At 36.2% G+C, this 14863-nt stretch overlaps 1 protein-coding gene across 1 annotated transcript in view; it reads left to right on the top strand.

Moving 5' to 3' along the window:
• LOC134661098 (glucose dehydrogenase [FAD, quinone]-like) overlaps positions 1–14863 on the top strand; it is a 41277-nt gene that overhangs the window by 17368 nt on the left and 9046 nt on the right. Inside the window, exons 2-3 of the mRNA XM_063517036.1 lie at positions 11725–12645; positions 13945–14161. Of these exons, the coding sequence (XP_063373106.1) occupies positions 11768–12645; positions 13945–14161 (1095 nt within the window). The 5' untranslated portion in view covers positions 11725–11767. The remainder of the gene's footprint in view (positions 1–11724; positions 12646–13944; positions 14162–14863) is intronic.

The following is a 14863-nucleotide window of genomic DNA, read 5'->3' as shown; positions in this document are numbered from 1 at the left end:
TCAGAAGCTCCGACCCGGTGTAGCGTGAGGCATACTTAAAGCCATACAAGAAATTAACATACTTAAAAGCTCATTCAATGTGGAAAGAATAGAATTAGGAAAAAAGAAATGGATAAAGCAAGAAAAAGATAGAAAATAACACAGGAGAGGAAGTGTTATTTTATAATTAGTTTATTCAGAGACCATACTTTTATATCCGCAACGCAGGCTTCGTCAGGTAAACACAAATTTACAATCAGCTACAGGCATCGTCACAAAAAACTACAGCGATAAAATCCGCAACAGGCTTCGTCAACTCACTCTAAAAATACACATTAATAACAAAAAAAAAAAAAAAGAAAAAAAAAAGTTATTTTAAACGTCAACCTTCTATGAAATTAGGTATGACCAGGTATGACATAGATAACACTTGCACTGCGTGTGCTATCAAAATCGTTGCAGACTTGTTTTGGTCTGGCTCTACCTTACGGCTGCATTGTGAAGGGCTTCCGAAGTGTAAGTAAACCTAAAAGCGCTCAACTACAAACGATTTTCCAGCTAACGTGGGGACTTTGCTCGCTTTAGTGCGGATTCATATTTCATATCACATTCCGATACTACCATAGTCCTAAGTACAACGACACGACAGAGATAAAAATGTACCTAAGTGTATGTACATCTAAACCTAAACGTTTTTCTACCAAAAATGAAATATCGACATAACTGTTATACCTACATACGAGTACGTAGAGGTACCTCAACTCTATAGCAAATATACCTAGCCCATATTTCAAAAATTTGCATTTCGCCGTTTTCCACCGATTGATGAAATAGAGCGACCGAAATTCGAAAATCGCCCCGCAGAGTTTAAACTATAAAACAGCAGAATAAAATGTTCATTAATTTGTAGGTTAAACTAGTTTCATACTGAATAAAATCTTATAGGATTCAGTTATACAAAAAAAAAACAACTTTTGCATTCGCTAGATCGTGACGGACAGTTAAACATTCTCGGCCGACGCAGCAGGAGCCATTGCGGCGAGCTTTTTCTTTGAGAATTGTAGGAATATGTGCAGAAGGAATCGAGTTTTATGGACGCTTTGCCACTGAATTAGGTGAGTACCTAATTCCAATTACTATTTTCATTCTATTTTTATTATTATTTTCATTCGTGGTGAATACCACCGAGTCACCGAACGCGAGGTACATGGGTTACGAGATTTACGAGTATAGATTCCATATTTCATTAATATACCTAATCCCATACCCGCCGAAATTAGAATGGAAATGTATGTTACGTCATGAGGGTAAAGGGTAAATTCAGTAAGCCTTCTATTTATGTACTAACTTATTTATGTATTCGAGAGTGTATGGTTAATAAATACCTATACATGAGAATATACCGTGAGCACGCCGCCCATCAGGGATGGAATTTACAAATTCACCATTTACATCCATTACGTAGGTAGGTGTATACCTAATAAACTGAACTCGTACACAGTGAACATTCCTATTCGTATACAGTACACGGTGTGTCGTAGTGTGACACCATAATACGCGTATTGATTTTGCATCGCTGCACCTCTAATGGTAAAGACATCTGTACTGCTTTCTATGTAACTTTACCTGAATGGAGCAAAGTAACACGCAACAGTTTAAAAAGTCTATACTCTCGGTTTATTTTTTCATTTAAGTTTGTTTTTATGAGTTGGTTAAAAATGCAGCCTGGTCATTGAAGCGAGGCGCTTGTCACCTCAATAATCATAAAATTCATAAATCATAATGTTTCGTTCGATGCTGCGGTAAAACATATATTATAGCTACGTAATATGTAGGAATGTAGAATTAAACGCACATACCAAGCACATACACATACTACATTACTAATATATCATAATTCATTCACCCAATTATTTTGATTTTACATAGATAATAAAAGGTATGTTTCTATAATTATCTATTCTCTACCTCGATTTTGTCGACTGAGGATTAGGAATCAATGTCAAACGATTCGTTTTTATGACCAGGAGACATACTAGTACTACATTTTTCCCAATTTTGAAAGATTATACGTGTAGGTTTATAAAGTGTTATTATACAGTATGAGTATATCCTAAATACGCTATATGAACGTATATATTAACAAGCTTTTATTAGGTCGACCTGTATGTAACTATGTAATGGAATCTTGCAAGTTAAATTTGATCCACTTCCCGGTTTCCGATTGATCTGAAATTTTGCATACACATGTAAGTCCGGTGACAATGCAATATTATGGTACCATCGAGCTGATCTGATGATGGAGACAGGAGGTGGCCATAGGAACTCTGTGATGAAACAACGCAACCTAATTGTGTTAGAGGTTTTTAGAATTGTCTCGATGAGTATTAGTTGTCTGTCGTAAGAAAAGTACAGTCAGCGATAAAAGCTTGTACCTAAAATGAAATTTTTGCTAAAACCTTATTTTTCATTATAGTACATATTATACCTATCTAGCATACACATACATAGGTACATAGTAAGGTCGGGTGTAAATTCTAGTTTTAATGTTATTTGGTAGTACCTACGTACCAATGAGTTGGACAACAAGTAGGTTATCTCCGGTCCAGCTCACGTAGCTACTATATCAAGCAGAAGAACAAAGGACCGTGACATAGGCCGACGTAATATCAGTTCGCTCATGAGACTTGCGAAGCCGAAAGCACGTGATATATGATAATGATGGCACGTCGCGTCGCTACCTACCTGATTTGCGCTAGGTACATAAGTATAACTTTGTGCCATAAATTTGTGTTTTGTACAATAAAGAGTTTAAACATACATACATACATAACTATATGTTAAAACCTTCATAGTTGCTAATGTGATGTAATGTTACATTCTGGCTGACAAGAATTTGAACTTATGAAATGTGCATTCTGTGTCAATATTTTTTACTATAATGATTAACTGAATATTGAAAATATATGTTATACGGTTATGATTTTGATTTATTTTATTAGGTCATGGGTTTAAACATAGCCGTAAAATCAGTGAATATTAACTTTAATTATTATAAATCTATTTCAGTACGTGAAATTTTCGTGCGTACCTAAACTTCATAGTGAAATATAATTTTACGAAATGGAAGGAAACGCCAATTTATTAAATATTTATTTTATTAGTATAATTAGGGTGTTTTAAGTCAATGCCGCAATTGAATGAATACCTTTTGCGACTGGGGTGTACCCTAATGTACCTATATTTATTAAAACCATAAACATAATTAATAACAAACTTACAATAAAAAGTAACCTAAAATTAAAACTATCTACAAAAATAAAACTAATGCCTAAGAAATATATATGACGTAATATGGGTGACCTAGCCCAATATGTATATATTAGGTCCGATCTCTGTGGAAGGGTTCCCATAAGGCTGGCTGCGTTCCCGTTTGGATGGCTATGCCGATCCGTTGGGCGAGGAACAAGCCAGCCCTACGGTCCCCGGTGACCTCGAAAAATTTTTGGGCTGCCGAACTAGTTTGTGGCCGCCTGAACACCACGATCCCAGAGTTTCGACTGCAAATTCCGCAAATATATTAATTGAGAATATTGGAGCACTCATTTAAACATATTGTTAATGTACCTAGTTAAGTACACCAGCAGCCCAAGAACATATTTTTTATCAACAAAAACTATTTCTTTATTTTGTAAAACAAACTCGGTATGATTTTTGCGGATTTTTTTAAAGACGCTCTAATTTGCACTTTTTACTACAGTGTTAATTGACAACAAGTATTGTACGACATTGGTTTGATTAGCACGAGTTCGCCAACAGATTTCATGGCTTGCTTATTTTGGGAAAGATTTTATATGTATCAGAATGCAAAGTCATTTTTGTGTAACAAAGTTCAAATAAATAAATAAACGGCAAAGTTATTTTTAACCCCAGACCTAAAAAGAGCGGTGTTACTCGTATTGTTATATGATTGACGCTAATGTCTGTGTGTCTGTGTCTGTGGCATCGTAGCTCTCCAACAGATGGACTGATTTCGATGCGGGTTTTGTTACGTAATAGCATACATAAATAAGTCCGCTACTTAACGCAAGATGTCGACTGCGAAAATAATAAGCGTTTTGGTAACAAAACATGCTTACTTATTACTCTATGACAATGCTTATGAATGACATGGATATGGCGAAACTCTAAAAGGTTGATTATGGACCCTAAATACACGGCGATTATTTCACGATTTATACGTAGCTTTTTTAGGTACTTATCTGAATCGAATGGCTGTTGTAGTCGTCCTTTCTGCTAATGCACAACATTATCATTCCTAATGCTCATACACCACTCCCGTCATTCATTAAGCCAGAAATCGTGATCTTTAACTATTCAGTAGAATTTAGTACGTATACTGGTTCATCTCAAACGAGAGCTCTGTCAGCTATGAAAATAATAGAGCCCAGGCCTCGCCTCGCCTCGGTAGCTGGGTCACAGCAACGTGTTAATTGTTCGTATACATGCCACACCATTTACGAGGTGACGCATGCAGCATAAACATTGTGTCGACAAACATGTAGGTACAAGGTGGACAATAGTTTCAATAGGCAGGTGCCAATCGAAACTATATAGCGGTTAACATAAAAGTATTAACAATTACCACTTAGTAGTAAAGAAATTACGCGGTCAATAATTATAGGTCAATATTATTTCCATTGGCCCTCCTAAAGTGGTCCCCCGTTAAAGATGAATTTAAGTTTATGTATTTTATATATACCTATCTACCATATTTCAACTCAATCGCTACAGTACCTAGTTTCGCAGCAAATTGGCTGTGACAAACGGACAGACAGACAAATCCCGCGTTCAAATCCCGGTAAGGGCATTTATTTGTGCGATGAGTACTGAGTCCTAGGTGTTTTCTATGTATTTAAGTAGATACATATTAATAAACATTTATATATTATATTATATCTTTGTCTAAGTACCTATACCTACCCACAACACAAGCCTTATTCAGCTTACTGTGGGACTTACTTATGTCGCAAGTTGCGCGGCGCGCCATATTTTTTTATTCTTTCTAACTTCCTAGCTTTATGGCCCCCTCTTAAGGCACTTTAATCAATTTTCAAACCAAACAATTCATAGAATGTTTTCGGATAAGCGTAGGTAATATCGAATAGACGACATACCAGTGGTGGTTTGTTACACTCGTATTTATTTTCTTTTTGCGGCGCGTACCCGTCGAGGACATTTAATTTGCATGCATAAGCCAAAAATATACAACGTTTTACAATTATGTAATCTGAATTGCATGCGTGTAGCCTATAATAATTACAATAGAATATCGAAAAGTAACGCTTGATTAAGTTAATTAGTATTTCACAATTAAATTCCGTAACTAGTTCACAGCCAACGTAAAAGCAATCAATCAAAAATTCCACGAATATTAAATAAGAATTTGTGCATTCATACATTTCTAAAATACTTTTGAAAAATATTACCTGTTACATTACGTAACTTCTTATAATTATCATGTGCGTTAATACTTACAACTATTAGGTATAATCTTCCAGATAAGCGCAAGAATAGGTACGCGACAATGATTAAATAGGTACCTACTCAAATAAGAGAACACCGAAATTTGACCGAATGTTATTGCTTGACGTAAGAATGTGAATTTATGTGTAATATTAATATACTAGGGCATTTCTCAGGAGGGCCATTTTTACGTGTCCGGGGCATAAAGTTATTGATTTTACTGTTCAATAAATCTGAATTAATTCAGGCATGATTTTCAGCATATACTCTGTCTGGGACACTATCAAACTATTTATTTATTATTTATATAATACATTAAAAACATATCCAAATGCGAAAAATGATGTTCGGTGGGCGTGCCCCGCGCCCAGATTTTTTGAAACATAAAATTATTACTCAAGATGGGTCATTATATCGGAGTTATTATCGGTGTTCACGCATAAGGTATTAGTTAACTGAGTTAACTAGTTTGCTCAACACATTGAATTTACGATGTGTCCCGAGCTATTGACTGATTTCGGTGTAATTTACAAACCATGTCGGTACTCTTACAAAGTGGTCTACAACTTTCTCAGTGGCTCATACAAAGTATGCTTTAGTTGTGCCTTAACCGTTGAATAAAGTAGAAGTGCAGTCACAGTATACTAAGGTAATTTTTTAAATGTTTCTCTGTCATTCGGTGGATTTGGTTCTATGTTTTTTTGAGATCGGTGGTGCAATTTTCTCCCACAGTTTTAGTGCATTTATCGTTATGCAAGTGATTAAGAAATCCTCGAAATTACCTAAACCCACCATTATTACATCTCCTCTGTATCATTCATACTATTTCTGTAATTGCTAAAAAGCGATTAATTTTGACATCACTGGTGTTGATTTCCTTGGTTTCGGTGGATTTTTTGACCACCGATATCAAGAAAGTGATCACCGAATTCAAATCCTGCTTTGTAAACTAGTTTGTTGTACTTTATTTTCTAACTTATCACACCTAAAAAGTTCAAGATACTCTTTATAAACGTAAAACTATGCTTGTACCTAAATTAAGTCATAGTATAAGTAAACAAAATCACTAGTTTACAATGAGTAGTGTTTATTTTTCACGAGACGTATGTTGAATTGAAAATCGTAGACCTAATGTTTCTTTCTCTCTTTTCGCTGTTGTCTTGATTTATCTGCAAACCAATGGAGTATATTATGTAAATTTGTCCTCTGTATCACTTGAGACCCTACACCACGATACCTTTAAACCATATTAGTGTCAGCCATATTAAATAAATGCAGTTAATTCCACTTCGTTCAAAATAACTTGTGTTTTTACATACTATGCAAGGTGCACCCACAAAACAAGGGATTACAAATAAAGTGGCCTTCTATTGTCGAGATCGCTTCAAAGGCACTGAACGTACCTACTGATCAATATTTCTAAAGCATAGCCATGAACACAAATTCAACATAGCCAATGTCTGATGTATTTATGTTTAAATATCGGAGTTACAATTTGGCTCAAGTGTGTGAGGGTGCAGGAGATCATAATTAATAGGTGATTTGATCTTTAAGCATTAATCAACAACTTCAAATAGTTTTAAATTGAGGGAGTTCACGCTTTAAACCTCTGTCATTCAAAAATAATACATATTTATAAGTCTAGCAAAATACATATTTTTCGTATTGTTTACATTATTTTATAAGTGCATTAAATATTTTTGAGCATTGAACACCACTCAAAAGTATCTTGTTTATCGGGTGTAGGTAACATAAGTTTCTTTTTGATGAGTGTGCCGTTGGATTGTGTGAAACAAACATTTTCTTCTTCATAGTACTTATGTGCGAATTTGTGGTCGATATGTCTGAAACTCGTTTCAGGACCATACATCGCCCTATTGTATGAGGATAGTCAAATAGTGTGGGATATCTTCTAGAGATGTTGTTTCATAAGCCGCAACTTGGTTATTTTAAAATCTTGAGTAAACAAAGGTACTATTTATTAAATTTATGTAAACTATGCTATATCATTCGCCTCGCTACATCGCTTATCAATCTTATCATCAAATAAGAATAAAAAATATTAATAAATTATAATATAATTTAGATATAAAATTGAAGTGTGATTTCTGTGTAAGCATTTTTGAATTCGGTGACGCAAATTGATTTCAGTGCCTGCACATGATTTCGGTGTTTTTTAAATCTCAAATATCATAGAAACTATAAGGTTCTAATGGAGGCCTCCACTACCAATATTTTTTATATTAAGGCTAGATTTTAGGAAATAAAGTTGTGTATCAAATAAGTAAAAAATAAAATTCGGCACCGAAGTCAGGCACCGAACGTCATCTCTGAGAATCGCCCACTACGCTCTACATAGTACAAAATATATGTATACAAGGGAATCAAACCCCTAGGGGCTCTGTAAGATTAGGTCGTTACAGAAACGACGCATCCAAATATGTTCAGCTAATTGACTTCTCATCTCTGTTCCACGAGAAAATGGTATGTTACACAGGCACTCGTACTCATTTAACTTCACAAATAATAAGTTCCGAAAAGTACATCATAATCGCCTGCACTCACACGATCTCTCATACACACACGCACACACACACACACCCTAAAAGACCTATCCAACGACACCCCACACTATAGGGTTGAAGCGAAAAAAAATCATCTTCATGTAGGGGAGCCACCCTAAAAAAAACTTATTTTTATTTTACGACTTTGTCAGCGTAGCGTAGCATGGGACCGCGGATAGTTATCATGTTTTCGAATTTTAATTTGTTGTGTTTAGAAAATCAAAAAAGTCTTCGCTGAGTTCCCTTAAAATCAAATTGCGCATTTTTAGAACCAATATTCATATTTTTAACTTTTGGGCATAAATTGTAACAAATTTTTAAGTGCGTATTACCTATGTTCGTGTTTTTTTTCTCCTATCGATCGAAAGTAAAAAAAAGCGGCCAAGTGCGAGTCGGACTCGTCCATGAAGGGTTCCGTATTTAGGGGATTTATGACGTATTAAAAAAAAACTACTTACTAGATCTCGTTCAAACCAATTTTCGGTGGAAGTTTGCATAGTAATGTACATCATATATTTTTTTTAGTTTTATCATTCTCTTATTTTAGAAGTTACAGGGGAGGGGACACACATTTTACCACTTTGGAAGTGTCTCTCGCACAAACTATTCAGTTTAGAAAAAAATGATATTAGAAACCTCAATATTATTTTTGAAGACCTATCCATAGATACCCCACACGTATGGGTTTGATGAAAAAAAAATTTTTGAGTTTCAGTTCTAAGTATGGGGAACCCCCAAAATTTATTGTTTTTTTTTCTATTTTTCTGTGAAAATCTTAATGCGGTTCACAGAATACATCTACTTACCAAGTTTCAACAGTATAGTTCTTATAGTTTCGGAAAAAAGTGGCTGTGACATACGGACGGACAGACGGACGGACAGACAGACAGACAGACAGACAGACAGACATGACGAATCCATAAGGGTTCCGTTTTTTGCCATTTGGCTACGGAACCCTAAAAACAGGATTCGAAACGCTGAAGTGCCTAGAGGAAATTTTCAAGTTTGCTAATCATTTTTTTGGCAACCGTATTGTTATCTAAAAACGAGGTATAGTTTGTAGCTTTCTAGTAGACCCCGAAGGCTTATCCTATTGTCTATTGTTCAGTAAAACCGCACGTGCTACTTACCTGCAAAAAAGGGTCCTAATTATTCTATTTGGCACCTGAGCGCGGGCTAGTCCAACGCTCAAAAAACCAGTGTAGGTGCGCTCTCCGATAACGCGCCTTTGTTACGCATCTCGATGACACATTTTAGACTGGTTCTGTAGCGTTCGACTCGCCGGTACTCAGTAACCGAAGTACCGATTTTTTATGCAGGTGGTTGTGGCACGTGGCACGAGCGGTTTTTCTTAACAATAGACAATAGGATTAGCCTTCGGGGTCTATTAGAAAGCTACAAACTATATATTTATACGATTTATCAAAATCTGCGCTCTTAACCTACGGCCCCTTAAAATGCCACCCGGCATTTTGTATAGACATCAACATTCACTTTTAAACACGTACCATTAGATGTATAGTAGTTTACTGGTTTACGAACATATAAATCCTTTTAACGTATAACCACCCAACTTTCGACCGGATTCGGGGTAGTAATGGATTCCAAGATAAACAAGCAATCCAAACAGATGCGTGAACCGTTCCTCTAACAGTGAGAACCATTTCGTAACTTTGCGACTCCGACTCCACAATAGCGCGCTTTGTCTGACACCCAGACCTTGGTTGATATCAATTTAATCTCATTTTTAACAAAATGTTGCAATTGAAGTTCAAGCAAATTTTAGCCCATTTAATATGAGGGTCAAAATGAAATTGTCGGGAGTAAATAATTATGCATTTATACCTACTGAATAAAAGCCTATTATTTTGTAATTAATGTTTTTGATACCCTTTTCCATTATTTCAATTCTAATCCGTTATTAAAGCACTTACACGTTGAAATGAGAGTCGATGAAATTGCCATTTTATAAACGTCGACTGCTTCTTCCGGCTCAGGCGTCGAAAAACGCTGACCATCAAGTTAGGTAACCTTTAATTTTAATAAGGAAAAAATGTTGGAGCTCAGTTGAAACACAACTTCAACTTTTTGATTTTTGTCGATAGGTACACGGCAACGTTTAATTCAGAAAACCATATGTTTATCCTCAACAGCTTTTTCCTAAATACCTTTTAGCTAGTGTACCTAGCAATTTAATCATTCAAACTTATAAGAGCATAACTTATAGGTAAATATTATTATATTCCAGATACCTCCGTTGGGTTGCAATGACCAGAAAGTTTGGGACACTAAAAAGTCAGATTCCGGGGCAGAGATCTAGAATACCGCATAATTACCATGTAGTTTATTCTACGCAGACGTAATCGCAAGCAAGCAATTTTACTAAGTAACAAGTTAAAGGGGAACTTATCGCAGTTAATGACGAGACATGGTTCCCTGATTAGTATCGAACAAGTGCGTAAAATGTTATTAATATTCTCAGTACATAGAGACAAGCCAGCGGAATCGAGAAACAGCGACCTTGAAATACCGAGATTACAATGCCTTTTGTGTCTGCCTATAAATGTAGTCATCAATACGATTATCTCGGTTGTCTTTTATTTAGACAATATACTTAAAGGTATTTGTTATATTTCGGAGCTACTTCTTCCCGCAGGTTCGCATGCTCGCTCGACAAATATCTGACTGAACACGCACTCCGCCTTAACAATATAGGAGTGTTCAGATATTTATGGGCCCTTGGCCGCTCCGATATATCTGATGGCGACTGTACAGTCAGCATGAAATGATAATGACCAAATATATAGCAAGTATTGCAATTTGCAACATGGCTTTCTTACCATAAGAATAAGGATGTGTTGCGATAGACGACTACTTATTTGGCCGTTACAGATATTTCAATTCCTATACTATCTATACTCAATGCTAACTGTATTTGAATTTAAGATTGTGTTGCGTGGACTTCATTTGAACATAATATTAGATTAGGTACGTATTTATAATGATGTGTCACGTGGGTGGCGTCAACAAATCGAATCGAATAAACCAAATGATGTCAAATATTTACCGTTGACAGTTATTATCCAGTACAAAAAATAACCAAGACCGAAATAACCAAACAAGACCGAAGTGATCCCATAAGTCAACAAAGTTTTATACGGAACACTAAAAATCGAGACAAGATCAAAATAAAGCAGGAGGTACCTTCGCACACAGATTACCAATTTGTCAGGCGATATCAGCCTGTCAGTTGTTCGTAACTGTCACTTTTTGCGTTTAGCTGACAGGCTGATATCGTCCGGCGTACTGGTAATCTGGGGCCCCTTTACTTATGGTCTTATTTATTTTTATACCTAGTTGATTTTATATCATTTTAGACATAGGTTGTTGACATAGGGCGTTGACATAGATTGCTGGACCAGCAATGCTGGTAGGTATAGACAGACAAAAGGATAGGATTATGGATATAGATCAGAAAACGGAGGATTTATAACAGTCAGAGGGAAAATGTATACCTACCTATACCTATTACCTATGCTGATTACAATTGAGATTAATTGATTGAAGTGTAAAATTATTGAAATCATAATGGTGCCTACGGGTATTTAAATGCCCGCGTAAAATTGCACAATTTTCAATGTGTGTTTTGTTTCAGGACTAGACAAAGAAATGAGATTTAAAAAAGCTCCATACCCAAAATGCGACGAATACTATTTTTCTATTCCATTGTCATAATAAACGCAACGGATATATCTAAAGTGTTTGATTTCTGGACCGATATTTTTAGGCCATTACCCCGTAATCCGAGAGAAGGGTTTCCGCCAGATTATACCCCTCATGACCAAGAAGAGTTCGATTTCATAATTGTTGGAGCCGGCTCGGCGGGGTGCGTCCTAGCAAATAGATTGACCGAAGTAAAAACATGGAAAGTTTTGTTACTGGAAGCCGGAGGCAACGAAATTTTTTTCTCAGACATCCCCATATTTGCATCTTTCCTATCTCTGACTCCGATGAATTGGGGCTACACCTCAGAGCCTCAAAGAAAAGCTTGCAAAGATCTCCGAGGAAAAGTGTGTTTCTTACCCCGAGGAAAAGTGCTTGGTGGCAGCAGCGTATTAAACTTTCTTATCTATCAACGAGGACATCCGGATGACTATAATGACTGGGCGCGAATGGGCAACACTGGCTGGAGCTATTACGAACTGTTGCCTTATTTTAAAAAGTCGGAAAATATTAGAATTCCTGAACTAATGAATTCTTCGTATCACGGCAGGGGAGGATACATGGATATTGACTATGCCCCGTACCGGTCTCCCCTTGAGAGTATTTTTCGAAGAGCCGGGGAAGAACTCGGTTATGAATGGAACGATCCAAATGGAGAAAATGTTATAGGGTTCTCTAAGCCCCAAGCCACGATGAGGAAAGGCCGAAGATGCAGCACTTCCAAAGCCTTTCTGGAACCTGTCCGCTTTCGACCGAACTTAAAGGTATCGAAATATTCCACAGCAACAAAACTGCTAGTCGATCCTAAAACTAAGATCACTTATGGAGTTGAGTTCTTAAAACGTAACATCAGGTATGTAATTTACTATTAATTGTCCAAACTGGCTAGGTACTTTGTTAAAGTTAGTAATCAAACTCCCCTATGAGGCTGGCATCGTCACCACGAGTGTACGAAACCCTCTATAAAAATTAAGAAAAAAAAAACCGACCAAGTGCGAGTCGGACTCGCGCACGGAGGGTTCCGCACCATCAACAAAAAATAGAGCAAAACAAGCAAAAAACGGTCACCCATCCAAGTACTGACCCCGCCCGACGTTGCTTAACTTCAGTCAAAAATCACGTTTGTTGTATGGGAGCCCCACTTAAATCTTTATTTTATTCTGTTTTTAGTATTTGTTGTTATAGCGGCAACAGAAATACATCATCTGTGAAAATTTCAACTGTCTAGTTATCACGGTTCGTGAGATACAGCCTGGTGACAGACGGACGGACGGACGGACGGACGGACGGACGGACGGACGGCCAGCGGAGTCTTAGTAATAGGGTCCCGTTTTTACCCTTTGGGTACGGAACCCTAAGAAAGATAGAATGAACGAGATGTTAAATTAAACTATCTACCTATTAATACTTAATTCAATAATATTATTATTTTTTTCTACTCCAGCACTTAAATGTGTCAATTAAATGACTGACAGTGATATCTAAAGCAATGTCATTTGAATACTTTGTCTATAGGCTCATAAGATGACTGCTAGCAGTCATCTTATGAGTATAATACAACTGCTTTATTTTTTTTAAAGATACAAGTTCCGATCATCTTGATTGAAAGAGGTATGTTTTCATTTACAATATTTTTTTAAATAATAACTCAATTTTTTTTAAATAATAACCTTTTTTTTTTAATAATAACTCTTTTTTTTTTTATAATAACTTTTTTTTTTTTCTTTTTTTTTTGCTGCAGCTGTCATAGAAAAAGTAATGTATGCAACAGCTCATAATTGGTTCTTAAAATTCTCGGGTCTTTTTTTACAAAACTCGACTACGTCTCGTTTTGTAACTTCGACCCTTGAATTTTAAGAACCCTTATTATATCACTGTTGCATAAACTACTATAATAAGTACATACCTCAAGGCCAATCTAAATAGATCCAAAAAAGCGTTTGGAGGAATTAATTCCCAGCTAGCTGGAAATCGTTATAATACCTTTACTTGGTCCTAAATGCGTGTAAACCGAGTTTGCGCAATCCCAGGAGGTGTGCATAAATTTTGGGAGCCTTGGGAAATACATTTTTCCTTGGATTGCCAAACCACTCGATGTAGAAGGAACCCACCATCAATTCGGGTAACGTAAAATAAGGCTTATTTTTTTTAGGTATCGAGTTAGAGCGCGGCGCGAAGTAATATTGGCCGCGGGCACAATCGGTTCCGCGCAGCTTCTTATGGTGTCGGGCATCGGTCCACAACAGCATCTTTTAGAAACAGGCATCACGCCCATACTGGACCTTCCAGTGGGATACAATCTCCAGGACCACGTCACATTCTCGGGAAACGCATTCATTGTGAATGATTCTCGACTTTGTGTTAACGATGTAAGACATTTATTTTTGTAGATTTTCAATTTTAATAATTTTAAGGCGAGCATTATAATAAGGTACCTACTAATTTTATTTACTCACACTGAAAACATGAAAACATATTAAACTGTTTAATTTTGTATGTTTTTAGTTGTACCTATTGGTTGTACGTAAGATTTCGTCATCACTGTGTCAATTCGTTGTCTATCAAAAGCAGTTTTAGTTCATATTTAGTTGATTATTATCCTATTTTAAGTTTACATGTAGGTGAAACTAAGTATGCAGCTAGACTTTTAATATAAATTAAAATTAACCTCAATTCACTGGGTAATTTATCTAATGGTCATGCCTTAGAACCTTACAACTTTCCAACCCAATATTTACACTGAAAAAATACTACTTTCTCTGAATAATGGTCGTGTGTACGGCTGTACGCGTCCGGATCTTTTCATTACGCCATAGCCGTAGTACCTACCTATTTACCCAACATGATTAAATTACTGTAATGCAATATAAATGTACCTAACCTATATCTCTGACTGACGTTTAAAAAGACGTTTAACACTTATGTACCTATCTATCGCCCTTGAACTGAAACACCGTGGAAGAGACACGTAGGTACGGGACTCTAAAATTAAAACTTTAAAGTTAAAGACCTAGTTGTTGTAGTTGTACAACTTGTACAGTCTACCTATGTTTAACGAATAAATAATTTGG

The sequence above is a fragment of the Cydia amplana genome, chromosome Z (genome assembly GCF_948474715.1).
Source record: "Cydia amplana chromosome Z, ilCydAmpl1.1, whole genome shotgun sequence".
Classification (NCBI taxonomy): Eukaryota; Metazoa; Arthropoda; class Insecta; order Lepidoptera; family Tortricidae; genus Cydia; species Cydia amplana.
The sequence above is the reverse complement of the archived record's forward strand: the minus strand, read 5'-3'. Positions and strand labels throughout refer to the sequence as shown.